Source organism: Mandrillus leucophaeus, unplaced genomic scaffold (genome assembly GCF_000951045.1).
Source record: "Mandrillus leucophaeus isolate KB7577 unplaced genomic scaffold, Mleu.le_1.0 Scaffold221, whole genome shotgun sequence".
Lineage (NCBI taxonomy): Eukaryota > Metazoa > Chordata > Mammalia > Primates > Cercopithecidae > Mandrillus > Mandrillus leucophaeus.
Genome location: NW_012102266.1, coordinates 1,955,987 through 1,976,643, shown reverse-complemented (window position 1 = coordinate 1,976,643; position 20,657 = coordinate 1,955,987). Strand labels below are relative to the sequence as shown.

Genomic DNA, 20,657 nt, shown 5'->3' with positions numbered 1-20,657 from the left:
GGGCTGGGCGCAGTGGCTCACGCCTGTAATCCCAGCACTTTGGGAGGCTGAGGCAGAAGGATCACTTGAGCCCAGGAGTTCAAGACCAGCCTGGGAAAATAGCGAAACCCCATCTCCACCAGGAAAAAAAAAAAAAAAGATACTTTAAAAGTTTTAATAGCGGGGCTGGGCGCAGTGGCTCACGCCTGTAATCCCAACACTTTGGGAGGCCGAGACGGGTGAATCACCTGAGGTCAGAAGTTCAAGACCAGCCTGGTCAACATGGTGAAACCCCGTTTCTACTAAATACATAAAAATTAGCCGGGCGTGGTAGCAGGCGTCTGTAATTCCAGCTACTCAGGAGGCTGAGGCAGGAGAATCGCTTGAACCTGGGAAGTGGAGGTTGCAGTGACCCGAGATAGTGCCATTGCGCTCCAACCCGGGCAACAAGAGTGAAACTTTGTCAAAAAAAAAACCCAAAAAAACACTTTTAATAGCATATCCTTTGAAAACACTTTCATGTACCTGCATTCAAATATGGTTTATTACATATATGTAATATGTACTATATATCTCTCACAATATAGTAATTAATATAATTATATCTATTGATATTCTAAGGGGAGCTGTCCAAGATTTTATGCTGGTACTCAGAAACACAGAGCATTGCCATTTTGCCCATGTTGGTCTGGTCTTGAACTCCAGGCCTCTAGCAATCCTTCCATTTCGGCCGCCCAAAGTGTTAGGATTACAGGCATGAGCCACTGCGCCCCACCCTTCTTCTTTTTTAACATACTATAACAACATGATAAGACCATTACTTGTGTGAAAAGTATTCATAAGATTTATCCTTAATGACAAATGCTTTGATATTTAAGACTTTTATCATATAAAATCCTTCAATCTCCTTCTCCCTTAAGTCCCTACTAAATAATCACACACAATGTATGTTCTGTTATACAGAGGCCAATATTTCTCCAACTGATAATTATTTGATGAATAATTTAAAAGAAAAAAACCCCTATAAAACAAAGAAGGAATAAACACTTACAAAACCCCCACTAATGCATTCCTAGGGCTAATATCTGATGTATTTTATTTCAGGCATTTAAAAAATGTGTGCCGGGCGCGGTGGCTCAAGCCTGTAATCCCAGCACTTTGGGAGGCCGAGACGGGTGGATCATGAGGTCAGGAGATCGAGACCATCCTGGCTAACACGGTGAAACCCCGTCTCTACTAAAAAATACAAAAAAAACTAGCCGGGTGAGGTGGCAGGCGCCTGTAGTCCCAGCTACTAGGGAGGCTGAGGCAGGAGAATGGCGTGGACCCGGGAGGCGGAGCTTGCAGTGAGCTGAGATGGGGCCACTGCACTCCAGCCTGGGAGACAGAGCAAGACTCCGTCTCAAAAAAAAAAAAAAATGTGTGTGTGTGTGTAGATTTATCTCTAGTTCAAAAAGTAAATCATACTTATGGTAAACAATTTGAAGAAATAGAGAAGTATGGGGGAGATGTAAAAATCACCTGAAATCCTCTAGAGATAACCATTCCTAACATTTTAGACTGACTCCACATCAAATTTAAGTTCTTCCTTTTGAATGGTAGAGTACCCAGTGAAATGTTATGCACTTTAAAATGTTTATTGTATGTGGATTAAAGGGAATAATGAATGGTTAGTATATTTTTGGTGGCACAATGAAAAGTTTTTCAAATGAACAAATAATAAATGATTGTTAACTGATTTTGAAGCAGTGATAAGGAATCCAGTCAAAGCTGATATGGCAAATACTAATTGGCTAAAACAAATCATATGTCATGTTTTCCTTGTAGAGCAGTGGCTCTCAGTTAAGTGTGCATAATATTACCAAGGCGCTTGTTAAAATGCCAATTCATAAGTTTCCAGGTGTGCAGCCCAGGAATCTGAATTTTGACAAACTCCTCAGGTGATTCTGATGTGGGTGATGTGGAAAACACTCTACTAAAACCTCAATAGCATATTGTGGCACTAAGAGTTGGAAGAAAACAAAGAATAAGTGTATTCCTACAGTATTTATTTGAAAATTCATTTTAATAATAATATGTACAGATAAAATTTACTTCTGGCTGGACACAGTGGCTCATGACTATAATCCCAGCACTTTGGGAGGCCGAGGCAGGTGGATCGCTTGAGTCCAGGAGTTCAAGACCAGCCTGGGCAACATGGTGAAACTTTGTCTCTACAAAAAAATACAAAAATTAGCTGGGAGTGATGGCACATGCCTGTAGTCCCAGCTACTCAGGAAGCTGAGGTGGGAGGATTGCCTGAGCCCGGTAGGCAGAGGCTGCAATGAGATCGTGTCACTGTATTCCAGCCTGGGCGACAGAGTGAGACCCTGTCTTCCAAAAAAAAAAAAAGTTTTTACTTCTAAATTCAACAACAAAAACAACAAAAAAATCCCCCATAAACACAGAAAGGGAATTACAATTAAACTGTAATGGGCCTATGATGGGAGAAAGAGTAATTTCTCATTCCCTAGGAAACACAGGAAGTTACCAACAACCTAAACACCAAGACAGAGGTTGAAACAAAACAATTCTCTCCTGTACTGAATAAAAAGTTAAGGGGCAAAGGTGTGAAAAAGAGTTAGACAGTCACTTTGTTTTTTCACTCTGGCTGAAATGTTCGGTTTGGATAAAACTGCAGAGAACCATTTGTGTCAGGTCTCAAACTACAGGCTTGTTATAGATTTACACCTGTAAATTCCATAGCACAGAGGAAACAGAGATGCTTGTGTAAGGCTACTGTGTATTTAAATGATCTTTTACTGATCCGGACTAATCTGATTTATCACCTTGGTTGTCATCATTTTAAGTAAGATAAACAACAGTTATTGCTAAGATTTATCAAGACAGTGACAGGAACTGGAAGGCTTTGTTATGTATTTATTTACTCATTAAAACAACCCTGTGAATCATGTACAATTGGTAGATAAGAAAATTTAGGCACACAGAGGTCAACCAATTTACCCAAGGTCACCCAACTAGTAGAGTGTCAGCATCAAGATTCAAGCCCATGCAGTCTGACTGCAGAGCCCTCACTCTGTAGCACTGTGATTCTTTAGGCTGGTGCTGCATCAACACTTGAAAAGCTACAAATCCACTGATAGCCCCCTGCACTCCCCTCCAGGCTCATCCTTCTCTTCTCTCTCTCCCCAATTCCTTTCCTCCATCCTCCCTCCCTCTCTCCCCACTGACTCACTGTTGTGTGTGTATACCCACCCCTGCCCCCATACTCATACACAACTGAGATACAGATGTAGATAGTCAGGAGTTAGTTAAGAACTCTCAAAAAATAAAGCAGGGTAATTAGCTTGAGGGTAGAAACAGGAGAAAAACTGTTATTTTATCTAGGATGGTCAGAGAAATCATGACTTACAATGTGGCATCTGAATACAGACATAAGGAGAACCCTGCAAATCTGAGTGAAAAACATTCCTGCCGATAGATCAGTGGACTTCAGGTGGGCATGTGTCTGATGCAGGAGCTGGAAGTAGGCCAGTCTAGTTCAGGCTGAGGGGGCGGGAGGCAGAGCAGGGGCACGATCATGAGGAGAGTACAGGCTTCGGCTAGGACTTGAGCTTTTACTGAATGAAATGAGAAGCCAAGGTTTTCCTAGACAGGGTTCCTGGACAAAGAATGATATGCTCTGATTTATGTTTTAAAAGGGTTGCCTGGTGACTATGTGGAGAACTGACTAGAGTATGGGGAAAAGAAGCTAAGGTAGAGGCTATAGCAGTAATTACGAAGAGAAATGATGGTGACTTGGATTGGGGGTTGGTGTGGTGATGGTGAGAAGGGGTTGAAATGTGGATAAACTTCAGTGCAATCAATAGGTTTGCTGATGACTTCCATGTGCAGCTTGAGAAAAAGACATCAAGGATGCTGCCAAGGTTTTGAGGGGTGGCAGCTAGAAGAACGGATTTGCCATCTGCCGAGATGGAAATGTTCCTGGGAGACTCGGGTTCAAGCCAGTACACAGGAATTTGGTTTCAGACATGGGAATTTGAGATATTGATGAGCCATCCAAGTGGAGACACTGTACAGACAGTTGGAAACACAAATCTGGAATCGGTGGCAAGGTTGAGGCCTAGAATTCCATTATCAACTAGAGTGACACATGTGAGACTCAACACAGAGGCTCTTGAGGATGAGTGTAGAAAGACAAACAGAGGTCCAAAGACAGACTGGCGGAACACTTCAGGTTAAAGGTTAGGAGGATAGGGAGGACTCAGTAAAGGAAAGAGAAAATGAGCCCTAAAAGTCAAAGGAGAAGAGAGTTGTGCCTGGGAAGCCAAAAATGCAAAATTTCTCTAGAAAGAGTGAGTAATGAACTGTGACAAATACTGCTAATAATCTAAGGTGAGGAATGAGAATAGACCATTGGATTTGACAGCAGAGTGGTCACAGCCATATGTCCACGCAAGTTGAAGACAGAGTGCAGACCCAAGCCAAAGATGAGGGAAACTGGTCTGGATTACATAGAACCATCAAACCACAGCAGTATAATGCATGAAAGATTAATCAAATGCATCGTTCTATTACATTTAACCATATTCAACCAGAACACCATAGTCTTCTTAAGCAGTTTGCAGAACAGTTTAAGATTAATTTATATTTAGAAAGCTTGAAAAATAGATTCTAAATCCTTAAATATTCATAGTATTCAACTAATTCATATATAATCTAATGTAATTTTAAATCAGTAATCATATCATGAAATTTCAAAATGTAATGACCTGGACCCTGTGGAAGAGAAAGTTGCAGGCTAACCACTGATGAGAGCCACTGACAGTCCTATTATACATTCCTGACTTTTCCTGTGTATATTTTACTATTTGTTATTTTCTTTTGCAACTAGAATTCTCTTTTTAATAAAAAAGTACATAAAATAATGTCTAAAATTTAAAAATATTATGGAAATTGCATTTTGAGCAGCTCTGCACTGGGCTATTCAAATTTAATAATAATAAATGAAAGCACACAATACATTGACTGAGAAAAATATGGTGGTGGTTAGTTGTTGGCAATTGGAAGAATGACATAAAGACTTGGGGGTAAAAAGTCTTTGTTCTTCTTTGGTTAATAAATATAAGGGCAAAAGGCCAAAATAATGGAAGTCTACATGATGAGGCAAAAACGAAGTATCTTTGATGCTCAAGTGGCATGCAGATTTAGTTTTCTGAGACATTAATTGATTAATGCTGAATTCATTTCCTTTGCATAATAAAATGACTCCATCTCAATTGGAAATTGTGGCTTAGCAAAAATATTTCTGCTTTACTGCATCCAACCCACACACCCCGCTGGCTCCCCCACCAACCCAGCCCGGAATTCTATAAGAAAAAAAGTAATGCCCCAGGCAGATGGCAGTCTATTTCCTAATATGGAGAGCTGAACAAGGCTCAAATTTCACCAGCTGTACCTCATTGGGAAACGAGGAGCTGGTGTTTCCAAAGAGAAGGTTTTCATTGATAATTTTGGACTTGGTCATTTGTCTTTACGTAACAAACAGATACTCTAGCATCCAGCTAAATATGGTTAACATCAGACATACTACTGAAAAAACTATTGTCTTTGACAAATATGAAACTAAAGATTCATTTTGGCTAGATAATAAAAACTGCCAGTTAATTTGGCACTATGTAAAACTGAAATATCTTCCTATTTGGAATATATATTTAGTTCCCCTTAAAGGTGGATACTAGCTAATGATGTGAACTGTATAGGCCTAGTGAATGGAACCACAGATGCTGGAAGTACGGAAAAATTACTGGGACAGTTTTGTTCCCTTTTATATGCTGGATTTTTCCTTGCAGTAACAGATCAATCTTCTTTAATATATATCCTATGTCATTATCAAGAACTGACTTTAAATGTTTTGAGACATATTGAAAGATGCTAGTTTAGATGTTTTAGAATAATTTCCCCTAGAGAATTCCAAAAGCAAGAAAACAGTTATCTTCTCTTCCTTGAAGCCCAAAAGTTTATGATTGATGGAAAAAAAGAAAAAATAATAAATTCCCTCTATGTGTTTAAAAGCTTCAAATTCTTGTCCTGTTAACTGAATCCAAATTTCATCACATTTTTTGTTTGCCATCGAAGTTTGTTTATAAAAAAAGTATGCAGTGGAGATTTGATTATATTGCTGCCTAAGGCATTTTTAGGGTAACGGATATGCATATGTGTGTGGTATGGAAATGATTATAAGTTATAGCATAATATATCTACTTATATGAAAGGAAGATTTCTAGAATCTAACAAAAATTGAATAGGCTGCCTAATTAATGCTATTATGTTTTACCTCTATGTCGATACTGAGTAAAAACAACTAATGTAATGCGTAATTCTTTTCTTTTTGGAATCATATTCTGTTTTTATCTGTAGTAAGGCCTGAGATCTGTGCTGATCTTAGCAGTGAAACTGAAGCATCAGTATTGTGTATGAATCTTACCAATACAGATCAATCCTGTGGAGCTGAGTTTGCTGCCGGGCGAACATTCACAATTGAAAGATCCAAGGTTGTTTCTGCAGGCCCCATTGACACATGGGTTGCTTTCACATTCATTTATATCTACAATCCAGAAGGAAAAGATTCTGTTAGAACTGCCATGTGTTTCTGGAAAATATTATTCCAACAAGCCATGCAATGCCAGAATGTCTGGTAAACTTGGCTCTGGTAATTTTAATATGGATCTATGAAGCATAAAGTGAATGGGGAATGGAGGCATGCATTTTACATTGTGGATACACATCTATAGGATTGGGAACTCAGTAGGACCACAGCGATCAGCCTATTGGGAAAGAGTTCAGTTACATGCTTTTTCAATATGTCATCACAACTTTACATACATTGGATTTTTTCCCCCACATAATAATATGTAATTCCAGGAGCAACATCCTGTGCACAAACAAAGGTGGATTGCTTTGATCATTTATGGTTTAATGGGGCTCTGAAAAACTTAAAAAGTCCATCTTGGAAGCAAAATATCACAATGCTGCTTTAATTCCAAGCTCTTGGGTACGAATCAGAAAATAAGGACTGAAACATTCATGGTGGGTACATAACTCTCCTCTAGTCCCTATCCACCTTCTCTGTCTTTAGTTCTTCACATTTACATGTTTAGTTTGCTTAGTTATTTTTTAATACAACTAATGGTGGTAAAATAAAAATTAGAAAACTTGATCAAGTAGAAATAATTGCTTTAAATAGGCCTCTACAATCATTAATTTGATCTGAATGAAATATTCAAATCAAATATAATTCAATATGCATGAAATCATATAATATAAACAATTCCTGTTGATGGTCAGAAGTAAGCAGAACTGCCCTATGCCTATGTTCTCAAGTGGTGATTAGAGAAAATGTCAAGCCTGTAATGTGAAATAGTTTAACACATGAGTCAATGAGAAAGAAACACAAGCTTCAGGTAAAGTACTATGAACAAAATTGAAGACATTTTCAGTGTAAACTCAACCACTTCTAAAGTGGTACACTTTTAAGAAGTGGCACACAGTTTTCTTTACTAAGTTAATTATCTGAAACAGGTCAATAGTTCTCAAGGCATTTTATATCGAACACTGGGGTTTTTAAGTTCACAAGAATACTTTTTCTTTCTCTAAATATTTCTTTGAATTTATTATAAAGCAGTTTACTGAGGAAAGCATGTAAACAAATAGGTAGAAGACTTTAATCCTGAAAGAGCGAGACTCACAGTTGATTTTTTTTGTCAGTGGACTTCACATGCAAATTTAAAAATCAATGTGAAAAACACTTTGTTACTTCAACACTACTGAAGGAATATCCAGGTGCTAATTTAATTCTTGATATATAAATTGTTTGAAGAAATATGAATGTATTTTGCTTTCAGGTTGTTAATAGTGAGAAAACCTCTTAAAAATAAAAGAAGAGATTTTGTAAATATAGCACAGATTTCTAATGAAAACATCAATCCCAGAGTATAAAAACTCTTTCATAAAAACACAATGTAAAAAAGAAACCAGTTAACCATAAAAGAAGCAGATAACTAATCTAAGGATATACCACATATAAACCTATTAATTTCATTTGTAAGAAGCCTGAAAAAAGAATTTCAATACTGTGTGTTTTTAAAATCTCTATTTTAAATTAAGCAATTATGAATTCAGAAACTATAAACATATGCACTGACAACTACAAATATCAACTATTTAGTTTTCCTTTAAATAATATGTTGTTATGTTATAAATGTCATGGAACCAGGAATTGAAACAGTTCACTGTACATTCCTGGAAATAAACTTCAAAGCACATCTGGTTTACATTTAACTAGTTATGTCACTGGAAACACAATCTAAACCACAGTGCTTGCTGTAAAAATTTTAACTTTCACAGACTCTCAGAGCTCAAACAAAAAAAGAAACAAAGTTTCTGTAACTTCAATCTGAAATATAGAAGAACTTTATTATTAGTGCTATTTGTTATATATTTAAAATAGTCTGTTGAAAACATGAATGACAAAATCAGTGCACAAGACAAATACACAAGAAAAAGCTAAGATTTGCAATGAATCTGCTAATAATTCCCTGTCTAGTCTTTGGAAATTAATTCAGAAAGAAGAGAATGAAGAGAACTGCTTCAGACAGAAACATTTACTGTTTGAATGCAACGGTAGAAATAAGAAAGCAACTCAACGGAAAAAGAGATTAGTAGCCTTCAAGTCTATTCTTTGCAAAACTCTTAATGAAATGCAAATAACAGTGGGAAGAAAGTGTAGAAATAACAGTTATTTGGTTAGTTTTCCCATGATAAATCATTTTTATTTCCTTCAATGTCATAAGGCTGGAGCCAAAAGAGTTGTCTATCATTTCTTCTCTATTTACATAACATGAACTTCTTTCCTATGAATGACAGACAAAAAATTGTTTTTTCATTAAATAAATCTCTCAGCTTAAGAATAAGTATGCTTGTAATAAGTGAAGATTACTCTTTCTAACACTCACTGTTGCCTAATTTGGTATGAAAGTGCCTTAATATTTACATAATCACCTTATGTTACACTATTAAACACCACCAGCTCCTACTCTTAACTGTTCATGTAAGCAGGAGAGTCTCTGATTTTAACTTCTTTGGTATTTCAACTCTCAGAACCTTTGTACTCTATCTTAACTCGTCCATAAATAATCATTGATAATTCAGTGTACATAGCAAATAGAACCAGACACTATCCATTTAGTTCCGCATTAGGAACTAAATCATGTAAGAGACACGATAGCACCAGAAAGTATTTTCCTAGACAGGGAAACCAGTTCTAAAAATCATCAGTTTCCTAGTTAAATCAAGATGACCTCCCACCCTGCTCTTGCTTTCTAAGTTTCCTGAGATTTAACGGAAGCTTATCCTCCAACAGACAACAGACAACAGACAAAACTGAAAAAAGACTGTAGGAAGGAAGTGTAGAAAATCAGGAAAAACAAAAACCTTTAAAATCCCTTCTTCTATCTTTCCAAAGAAATCATAGAGGAAATATGGCTAGGATACTTTTTCATAAAGTACGTTTCTCAGAGCATTTTGAAGAATTGGTGTTAGAGATGGGAGTGGGATCTAGAAAATAGAGACTCTGTAGTTGAATACATTTGAGAAGCCTGAGCTGGTTTAAAAAGAGGGCTCTCATAACCTATTGAAAGATATTCCAAACTCTTAACTCATCTACGGAGAAGACGAACCTTCAAGTATTTTCAGTGGGAATGGAATGAGCACTCCTCTTTGAGGAGTTCCTGCAAAGATGTTGGACAACAGGGGAAACTGTCACCAGAAGTAAGTTTAGAAAAAGGGCATTTTATGCTGAAGTTTTCTTTTTTTTTTTCTTTAGGCTAATTATTGTTTTCTAGTGGCCCCTCCGATTCAATTCAAAGTTAGCACTGCACTTTGTAATTGCATTTCATTGACTTCAGCAGAGTCATTTGTGTTTTGACATCTTGTTCTATAGTCCTAACTGGTTTCTGTTCACAAGAATGCTTTGAAGTTAAACAGTAAGATGAAGAGAGAATGTTAACATCTTTTTGAATAATATTACTACGGCAGTTTTCTTGGCTGTGGCACCATGAAAAAAACAAATACTTTAACAGATTAAAAAAAAAAGGGAGGGGGCTATTCCACAATCATCAAAGATCAAATCTTTTCTTAAAAGTTACTATTCCAAAGTAGTAATTGGATTTGAGACTGTTATGCGACCCTTCTGTAGGCCCACACAGTGAGATTTAAACAGGAACAATGACTAGTATTCATACCACAGATTTTTCTGAAATATACAGTACTTTGATCAAGATACAAAACCATAATTCAATGTACTCACTGCTTAGCCAGTATCTCACTGAAAATGAAGACTTCTCTAACCATTTAACTCATTTAAGTAACTTTCACTGCAAAAATATGTGATTAGAAGAAAACAAAGAAGCTTTTAAACACTAGTTTATGGTCTACAAACCCAAATGACAACTTTTAAATTATCAAATGGAAAGGACAATTCTCTTAGACTAAAAACACATTAAAGTTATCATTTTTACTTAGGCCTCAAATATTTTGTGGGCCAACCTCTTGGGTATATCAATCATTTCATCTAAGAGTTAACTTTTCCATTATAATTCAGGTTCCTACATTAATGGATCAGAGTGGTTCTGAAAAGGGGAAAACACAGTAAACAACTATCTGACATTCTATTTCAGCAAGTAAAACAATCTGGCTTCTTCCAGTGGTTTCTTTTTTATTCACTTTAAAATGTTTGTTCCAAATGTGTGTTGATACTTTGTCTGAGTGGAACAAAATTCATGGTGTTTGTAAACTGTGTTAGGGCCTTACTATTTCAAAAACTGACAGATTAGCTAAACGAGATTATAAAATAAAATATTCAAACAATATTCCTTTCACTACATTGCTTCATCACTGTAATTGATGTTTATACAACTCCAGGTACTCACTATTCACAAATAAGGCAAGGAAGACAGCTCTTACCTTCACAGGTCTCTGTCTCGGTCCTGAACACATACCCTGGTGGGCACGTACAGCTGTAACTTCCTGGCGTGTTTCGGCACAATCCGTTATCACAAAGTAGTCTGTTTACTAAACATTCATCAATGTCTGAAAGCAACCGTTGGAAGACAGGAGATACACATATTTAAGCATGTATTATAGTGGGCAGCAATGTTTAATTTTGTTATTTGTTTTATTTCCCTCTTTCTTCTCTGTGACATAGTCTGTATCACAGCACACTCTTCATCCTAAGCAAAATATATTTAGTCTTATTCAAATGGGATATTCTTATGCTAGTGGCTAATTTTAAGATGCTTTTAAATCCCTGGAAAGTATGTGCTAGCTTGGAAAGGCACATCTCTACTTCACTTGCTTTTAGTCCTGCAATGATATTATATTAGATACATTTTTAAAGCATTCATAAAATATATCAAAAGGTTAAATTCATTTGCCTGTATACTTGCTTATGTATAATAAAAGTAACAGAAGGCATTTTTTATGATTAAAATTTTTCAAAAGAATGCCTTATGTCTTCATGTCCCAGATGGTTAAAAAATGCATTAAACAGTAGTCAAAAAAAAAGATATTCATTAATCTTTTTCCATTATGTTTTTATCTCAGAAAGTTAGTTATTAATGAAAATGATGTATTTTGCATACTCTTTTAGCAGTCCAGAACAGCCTAGAGAATATCATCTAAACCTCCAGTTTAAGCAGCTCACAATGAGTTTTTTGTTTGTTTTTGAGACAGGATCTCACTCTGTTTCTCCGGTTGTAGTGCAGTGGTGCAATCACAGCTCGCTGAAGCTTTGAACTTTTTGGCTTAAGCAATCCTCCTGCCACAGCTTTCCAAAAGTAGCTGAGACTACAGGCATGTGCCACCATGCCTGGCCAACTTAAAACAATTTTTTTTAGAGATGGTATCTCACTATGTTGCCCAGGTTGTTCTGGAACTTCTGGCCTCAGGCAATTCTCCCAGCTTGTCCTCCCAAAGTGCAGGGATTACAGGCATAAGCTACCGCACCTGGCCTCACATTTTAACCTTCCTATCCTTCCATTTTTGCAAGTGTAGTGACAAAAAGCAATAAACACTGTAGTTTAGAGTGAAGAGCTCTTTTACTTAAAGTTACATTTCTAGTCTTGCAAATAATAATTGTCCCTTATTAAATAATATACTGATACTGTGGAGATTTTGAAAACAGATCAGAAAAACATCTGTAATTCCATCATCACTGATAATATTCTTTTGTGTATTATCTGATCTTTTCCCTTCTTGATCTTGTTTTTGCTCCAACTGTGAATCTTGATACTTTAAAAATTAACATTATATTTTAGGCACTGGACTACCATAGCTTTTCCCATAATAGTCTAATATGTATACAAATTGTGACTGTATCACAATTTTCTTTCTTGCTGGCTTGCTTTCTTTCTCTACTCTCTCTTCCCTTCCCTTCCTTTTCTTTTCTCTTTTCTTTTTTCTTTTTTTTTTGAGATGGAATCTCGATCTGTCACCCCGGCTGGAGTGCAGTGGCATGATCTCCACTCACTGCAGCCTCCACATCCCGGGTTACAGTGATTCTCCTGCTTCAGCCTCTGGGTGCTGAGATTACAGGCACGTGCCACCATGCCCGGTTAATTTTTGTATTTTTAGTAGAGGGGGGTTTCACTATGTTGGCCAGGCTGGTCCACCCCTAACCTCAGGTGATCTGCCCACCTCAGCCTCCCGAAGTACTAGGATTACAGGAGTTAGCCACTGCGCTTAGCCTGCATCACAATTTTTTAACCCATTTTTCTAAGCTATGGATTGAATTGTGTCCTTTAAAAAAGATATGGTGAAATCCTAAAACCCGGTCTCTCAGAATGTGACTTTATTTGAAAATAGGATTTTTATAGAAATAATCAAGTTATAAAGAGGTTGTTAGGGTAGGTTGTGATTCACCTAACCACATGACTGGTATCCATGTAAAAAGGGGAAGTTTGGACTTCACTTCTGGAGAGTAAAAGCTGGCATAGTTTACATATTGTTAGAAATGGTCAATAATCTTTGCTTGGTACTATTATAGCACATAAGATAAATAGAGCTTTTACATCCATCGGTATGTATGTCTTCAACTCCAAATCAAACAAATATGTTCAATAATAAAAGCCACTACCAGAAACACAGAAAAATCTGTTCCTTTCCTAATCATAATCATTAACACTTGGTTGTAAAAGCCATCAGTGAATAGTTGTAAAACTATCATGCACAATGACGGATTGAGTAACATTTATTTTATAAAAGTCCACCTAAATGCTTTGTGGGAAAATCTTGCACTAATAGAAAACAATAAGACTGTCAAACCTTTTCATCCTCCTCCTCTTCCTTTTGTTAAACATAAATTACATACTTGAGTTTCGTCAATCATTCTCTTATAATTAGAAAAGGAAATACCTTTGTCTTAGTTGTCATGTTTAGGTATATTGTGGCAACTGGTTGTTTCTTTATGAAGTCAAAATTCTCTCAACCTGTAACACTTTATTTTCTTGACTTACTTTTATCCATACTGACCTGTTAATTTTTGAAGTCAAATTCTTAGTAAAAAATTACAGGATTAAGGTACATTCAGGAAAACAACAGGCTAATAACTGAGTATGTTAATTTGGGAAAAGAATATTTTAAAAACGAATAGGTACCACCAAGAAGTTTGTTACTATGTAACAAAATTTGTTTGATTCTGATATTTTCCTATCAATGTATAATATGAAGAAAACAAGAAAAACTGTCTGGTTTTTAGTTTTAATCATTTATTTGTGTTTTTACTGCTAGTATAATCCATGGGATTAAACTATATGAAAGGTTCTTGCATAAATATAACAAATAACTTACCAATACAGTTTCTTCCAGAGGCATCTGGTTCATAGCCACTGTTGCAATTACAACGGTAACTACCACGTAAGTTTTCACAAATCCCATTGGCACATATATCAGGATCCAAAGCACACTCATTGATATCTGCATTAAATATTGAAAGTTTAATGCTCCTACATATGTTATTGTTTGTTGATAAATGCAGGTCTAATAAAGACCATTCAACATATGAAGTGTTTAACTCTGCAAACTCACTATTTGCCTGCCTTTCAGAAAGGAAAAGGAACTGAAAACAAGGAGTAAGAAAATAAAACTGAGAGACATAGGACACTTCACTGGTAAATCAAAAGAAAAATGAAAGAAGCTGGCAGAAATTCAAAGAGTTAAATCACGAAATATGCCAGTATTTATGATAAAATTAATAAAGACAATTTAAAGGCGGTTGGCTCAAAATCCAAAGGAAAACTTGATTTGATAGATATTGTACCTATCTAATTAAAAGACAGGGATTTATTAGGGTGGCCCACATAATTTTATGGTCCCCAAAGGTACAGGATATTTCTATTTTATTACTTTTTCTGTGGTCAAGTAATATTTAGTAAGTGTTTTTCATTGCTGATATGTGAAATTAACGGAGAGGACACTTTAAACGTGGATGCTTCAGAACATGATATTTTATAACGAGCCACAAACATGACTACTACTACTGTATCACCGAGGGGAAGTGGAACTTGTGCACTGATGTGCTTGTATGAATGATCAAGTAGTTTCCAATAGTGACTGGCTCTGCTGGAGAGGCTATATTGTCAGGAAATATAATGAAAGAGTAAGCCCAAAATCAAATTTTGGTCACCAAGCTCAAATTTTGATGCTATTGTTTTCAATAATTTGGAAGACCTTAAATACTTTGGAAATGTCTTTCATTTTATACTTGGGAAAAACATCCTTGTAAAAGTTTACTTTTCACTCTGGCTTGGATGTTTATTATAAAGATTCAACATTACTGCCTACCATCTACAACTTGACTAAAGCCTTCTCAAACACAAGGGTAGAAGAATACATATATATATATATATGGTTATATATATATTCTTCTTATATATACATATTCATAGATATAGAAGATTAATAACACCCATTTTATTAATGTATAAATGAATCTATATGTATACTAAAATATAAAAGAATTTGAAAATTATAAACACATATGTACTTAAGTGTTCAAGATTCCATATTGGAGTTTTGTTAACCATAATACAAAATTGAAAGCAAGAAAAATTTTAGTGAATCTTACTTCTTTACTTGGAGAGAAACATTTTATTATTCTTAGGTATACATAGTCTTAACAAATTATTTCAGCCAGTATATCTCAAACTTGATCCATATCCAATATCTCTTGAATACTATTTATTTTTCTAACCCTATCTGCACCAGTACTTAATATTTTCTCATAAAATTGACTCACTCTTTTTTTTTTTTTAACTTAAATGTCACATCTATTCTTAAGCAATGATTGCAAGAAATCAGGAGGGTAGTTTGTTAGTGACATTTTTAACAATGTATATTTAACAGATAAATATTTATCCAAGATGAAAATGTGCATCTACATATCACTTAATATCATCTAGCTTATAACCACTGCTCTAGGAGATAATCTTATTATTTTATAATATTACATTTTCATATTAAAAATAATCACAATATTATAATTATAAACCTATACAATTATGTCATATGATTATTATAAAATTGAGATTAACTAGAGTTACCTCTTCCATCCACAGTGATACCTACTCCACTACTACAAAGGCCATGGAATTCAGCTGTATGACAAAAAGAAATAGAAGAATTAAAAACTTAACTATACTTATTCCATATACAAATCATTTCATAATCTCAAAACTACCCATTAGGAAGAATTATTTGTGCATTAGTTTTTAAAGTGAAAAAAATTACCATTTTCTAGCACACGATTATTATAAAATTCTGAACTCATAAAAAAGCATAAAGGAGTAAATAAAAATCACTTGTAATAATCAGCCTGAATATTATTAATATATATAAATGTTACTAATATTTTCTACATAAAGAAACTTTAAGAAAAATATAAATGGTCTTACAGAGCTTGATATTTAACTTTTTCCTCAATAATAAAATAGTAGCAGCCAAAATGTAGGTCATAGTACTTACCAAGTGCCTGGTATTGTTCTACATTTTACATCTAACAATTTAGTTAATCTTCCCAATACCACAAACTCAATACTACTGTATTTTCTTTTTTACAAGTGAGAAAAAGAGGAACACAGAAAAGTGCAGTAACTTGACCAAGGTCACAGAAGTTGTAAGTGGAGAAGCAGACTTGGTTGCTGGGTACTCTATCACAGACATATCATGTCAATGTCCCACTGAATAGGCCATTTAATATTGTTTTCTCAGTTACGTAGAGGTACCACATTTATTCGATCAATCTCTTACTGGTGAAATTAGGTTTGTCCAACTTTTAGCAACTATCATAAATAATATGAAGTTTAATTATATCACTAGGATAATCTCTTATAAGTAAAACTCTCAAAGTTTATGCCCCTTTTAAGGTTTTAGATAGTTCTTCCCCTCCTAAAATGCCCCCAAATAACCCTTCTATCAGCAGTATAAGACAGTATTCATTTTTTTAATACCCTCATTATCACTGGGAAGAATCAATCAAGTATACCAATCTGCTAAACAAAAATGGCACTGTATTTTATTTTTAATTTTATGGAGCGTGAGCATCTTTTTACATGGTATTCTTCCTTTTGAATTTCTACTTTCTGAAATCCTGCTCTTTTTTCTATAGAGGATTTCAACTTTCCTTATTGATTAATGTAAATTCTATAAAGATTAAGAAATGATGCATAAAAATATTTTTCTAGTTTACTTGTGTATTTTACTATTTAGGCCTGCTTTGAAAGTCTTCTACCATTACAAAATAAAAAAGAATTTATATTCTATAAGAAAATTATGTTTTAATGTTTTATGTAGGGACCTAACTTCTTATTTTTTTCCAGAAGTTATCAACGATAGTTATTATTTAACCTTTTTCCTTGCTGCTCCAAAATGCTTTGTTATATCCTAATTCATATTCATACTCAGGTTTCTAGATTCATTTCATTAGTTCACTTAGCTTTTTGTCTAGTCTTATACCAATTTTTGAACTTCTTTGATAATATGCATAATTCAGTTTGGTACATTTTAGAGCTAGGTTCTCCTCACTATCTTTCTTTTAAAGAAAAAAAAGGTCACACTCAGTAATTCTTCCAGATGCATCAAATCATTATTTCCATGTATGAAGACTCCATTTGGGATGTTTAGGAGAATTACAAGACATTTCCTTTGCAGCAATGCTTTCCTGTACCCTCCACATGGAAAGTTCTTACTCATTTTTGTCAAGACCAAACTGAACGTGCCCTTTCTGTGAGGTCTTTCCCAGCTTCCCTGGGCTACTAATTGCTCCTTCCTCTGTGCTCTCTCCAAACTTGTTTATGAACCTTTTAAGGTGCTAATTACACTAAATCACAATTTATACATTTACCTGCCTGTATTCTCAACTACTCAAAACTTTAAGGAAAAACACAGACTGTGTTTATGTTAGAATCCCTACTGTACTCACATATATTCAATATACATTCAATACGGGTTTAGTTAAAGTATGAATAGACAAGAGTCAATCTTATTGACCTAAGAGTTTGGAATTATTGTCTGAGACTGTGACTTGAGACCACTTGGTGTCAAGATATACATATATAGAGAGATCTTTATATATATATATATACACACACACACACACACATCTATATAAAATCAAATTGAGTTCTTGTTGTGTTTATAACCTTGAAAGTGGTAAGTAAATTTTATGCTATTTGTCTTCACTATGACAGCACAGATCAAGGAAACTGAGGCTATCATGTTCAAGTAAAAAAAACCTCTTATAATAATCACAAATATATAAGTAAATAGATTTTTGTTTGTTTTTTTAAAGAGTCAGCATCTCACTCTGTTACCCAGGCTGGAGTGGAGTGGCACAATGATGGCTCACTGCAGCCTCAAACCCTTGGGCTCAAGTGATGCCCCGCACCTCAGCCTCCCTAGTAGGTGGGACTACAGATGTGTGCCACCACACCTAGCTAATTAAGAATTTTTTGTTTTTTCTGCCAAGACAGGGTCTCATCCTGGCTTCAAGTGATCTCCCTGCCTCAGCCTTCCAAAGTGCTGGGATTACAGGCGTGAGCCTCCACACTCAGCCAGCAAATAGATTTTTTTATTCACTGTGTTCTGTCGGCCTAGAAATCATACATAAACACAAGCCAAATCTCCTTATTATATGCCTCACATATCAATACAGGATTGGCTTTCTTTTCTTCAGTTAAAATTAATGATGAAACACTTAAGAGCTGATGTTCTCTTTGGCCAAACATCTAAGGTTGCATTTCTTGATTCTTTATCAACTCTGAAAATGGCACATATGACTACCTGAATTTTTTGCAGGGCATGGCTGGCAGGGTTCTCCAAAACCATAGTCCGGATTGGCACAGCAGCATTCGGACTTGGTCACTGCACCAGGGAAAGGACGCACACATACTCCTTTCTTGATTCCTCCATAGCAGGTACTGCGCATGTGAGTATCTAAAGAATATACAAAAACAATGACTTGAGGCAGTGATAGAGACAAAGAGATTTCGAAACAGAAGGCTTCTCTTAACCTAAGTGGCCACTAGATTGGAAGCTTTTCAAGGGCATCTGAGACTTTTATTGTGCATCTTTGGCATCTAATAGTGTTAGGAAATCAACAAATGTTTTCTGAGTGAGGAAAAGAACGGATGCATATCACCGACTCTAGTTTGTTTTTTTTAGTAAGTTTTATGAGCTACACAGTATCCACTGTCCAATGTATCCTTACAAACCTTTCATGGAACTTAGGATATTTCCACAGTTATAAAGAATACTTGGAGCTCTAATCACTGCCTATGCTATATTCAAAATGACACTTCTTATTTCAATTTTGGAAGTTCTCATGAACAATGAAGTGCAATGAAGTTAATCTACCTTAAGGTGATACTGCTTGGGCATGAGATTTCTTACTCCCACTTTCCGAGTTAGGAGGCCTTTCTTTTCAACCCCCAGGATACTGCTTGTGACTGTTTTAACCTCAGAAACTCAGTAAATCCAGTTATAAAAATAGTTAACTACCATATGTGCTCTTGGCATTGTGCTCATTGCTTTACAGACATTATCTCATTGAACAGTCAGGTCTATAGCTCTATAGGAGTGGTCATTACATACACTTTATAGATGAGAAAGACGAGGTTCACAGCTACCTATGTAGTTTGAAGTCCTTGAATATCCAGTGCCTGAGCTGGGGTTCAGACAAGGTTTATGTGACTTCCAAAACTCTTCCTCTTTGTAGTAAGTAATGCTATACCCCAAAGAAGCATATTCTGCTTAGTTCTCTCTTAATTCTCATAAAATATCCTACAACTTTATGAGACAGTAAACGGTGAACTATAAAAAACTCAGATCATAAAGGGCAAAGAACCAGTACAATTTTTAAGCAGTATACTGACCTGGCAATTTTACCAGAGATCACCTCTATTATAAATACCTGTAACTATTCACAACTTGTTGGAAAAAAATTTTATCTGCTAGTTATGCAAAATGGTCATCCAGTAATTTCTTATGACCTGGGGGCATTTTTGATTAAAACAGTGATTTATGGCTGCATTAAAAATGAGATACGTGTGTGCTTAAATGGAAGGAGGCCATGGGATTCACCAACCCCATCCCTAAGGAGTCAACTCAAGAGAACCCTGTGCTGCCTCTGCTGTGGCTGAGTTTGGCAGTGTATCCTCTGAGATACACACAAGCACAGATTTCACTTGAAGGCAAATTTGCACAAATACAACATGGTTCATGATTTCCATTATGATTTTTGTGAGTTCTTCGGGCATTACTGATGATCTTGGAAGGCATTCATGAACAGCCAAAGTTATTTCTGCTTTTGAGTTTAGAGCATATGCCATGCAGAATTTTTAGAAGCAAGCAGATAAAAGGCCCATGGAGCTCACTGGAAGAGTGAGACATGTTATATATGGTAGTTTGCATTACAGGTGAACTAATCTCTTTAGAGTGCCCAACACCAGAAGTTTCATGACAAAGAAAGTAGCATAACTTATGCGTGGGTTTTAGGGACATAAACTTCCCAAGGTTCAGATCCCCACAAGATGATCTTACATAAATTACTTAACATCTTCCTTATTCATTAAATAAGGATACAGTTTGCATAGTAAATGAAAGTATATTTGTTACGCACTAAGCACAGTGCCTAGGACACCCCTGAAGTACTTAAAAAAAAGTGGTGACCACCTTATTTCCCTCTTCTATTTTTTTTCTAAGACTAGTAAAGTGCAGCAGTGAGAAGGGAGGAAAAGTAGAACAAGGAGTTCTATCCGTAACTGATACTGTGAACAATCAATTGAGATAACTCACTATCTCCCTACTGACCTTTTCCCATTCAAAGACCCCAAACTGGCAACCTAGCTCATAGTATACTATTCAAATGTAACTGAACCACTGTACACAGGATAGGATAAGAGGAACAATACCAGTAGCACCATCAGAATATGCTCACATGAATGCTCTGGCGACAGATTGGACCTAAATGCACCTTTTCCATATGTTAGCAGATTTCTGCATGCCCTTCCTTTCTCCCTCCCTCCCTCCCTTCCTTTTCTTTATCTTTCTTTCTTTTTTTTTTTTTT

The 20,657-nt window shown here is 35.7% G+C and overlaps 1 protein-coding gene across 1 annotated transcript in view; it reads right to left on the bottom strand.

Annotated features, from left to right (window-relative positions):
* FBN2 (fibrillin 2) overlaps window positions 1-20,657 on the bottom strand; it is a 285,975-nt gene that overhangs the window by 91,637 nt on the left and 173,681 nt on the right. The window contains exons 16-20 of the mRNA XM_011981192.1: window positions 18,373-18,525; window positions 15,636-15,689; window positions 13,885-14,010; window positions 11,002-11,127; window positions 6,467-6,586 (exon numbers count right to left, since the gene is read on the bottom strand). Of these exons, the coding sequence (XP_011836582.1) occupies window positions 6,467-6,586; window positions 11,002-11,127; window positions 13,885-14,010; window positions 15,636-15,689; window positions 18,373-18,525 (579 nt within the window). The remainder of the gene's footprint in view (window positions 1-6,466; window positions 6,587-11,001; window positions 11,128-13,884; window positions 14,011-15,635; window positions 15,690-18,372; window positions 18,526-20,657) is intronic.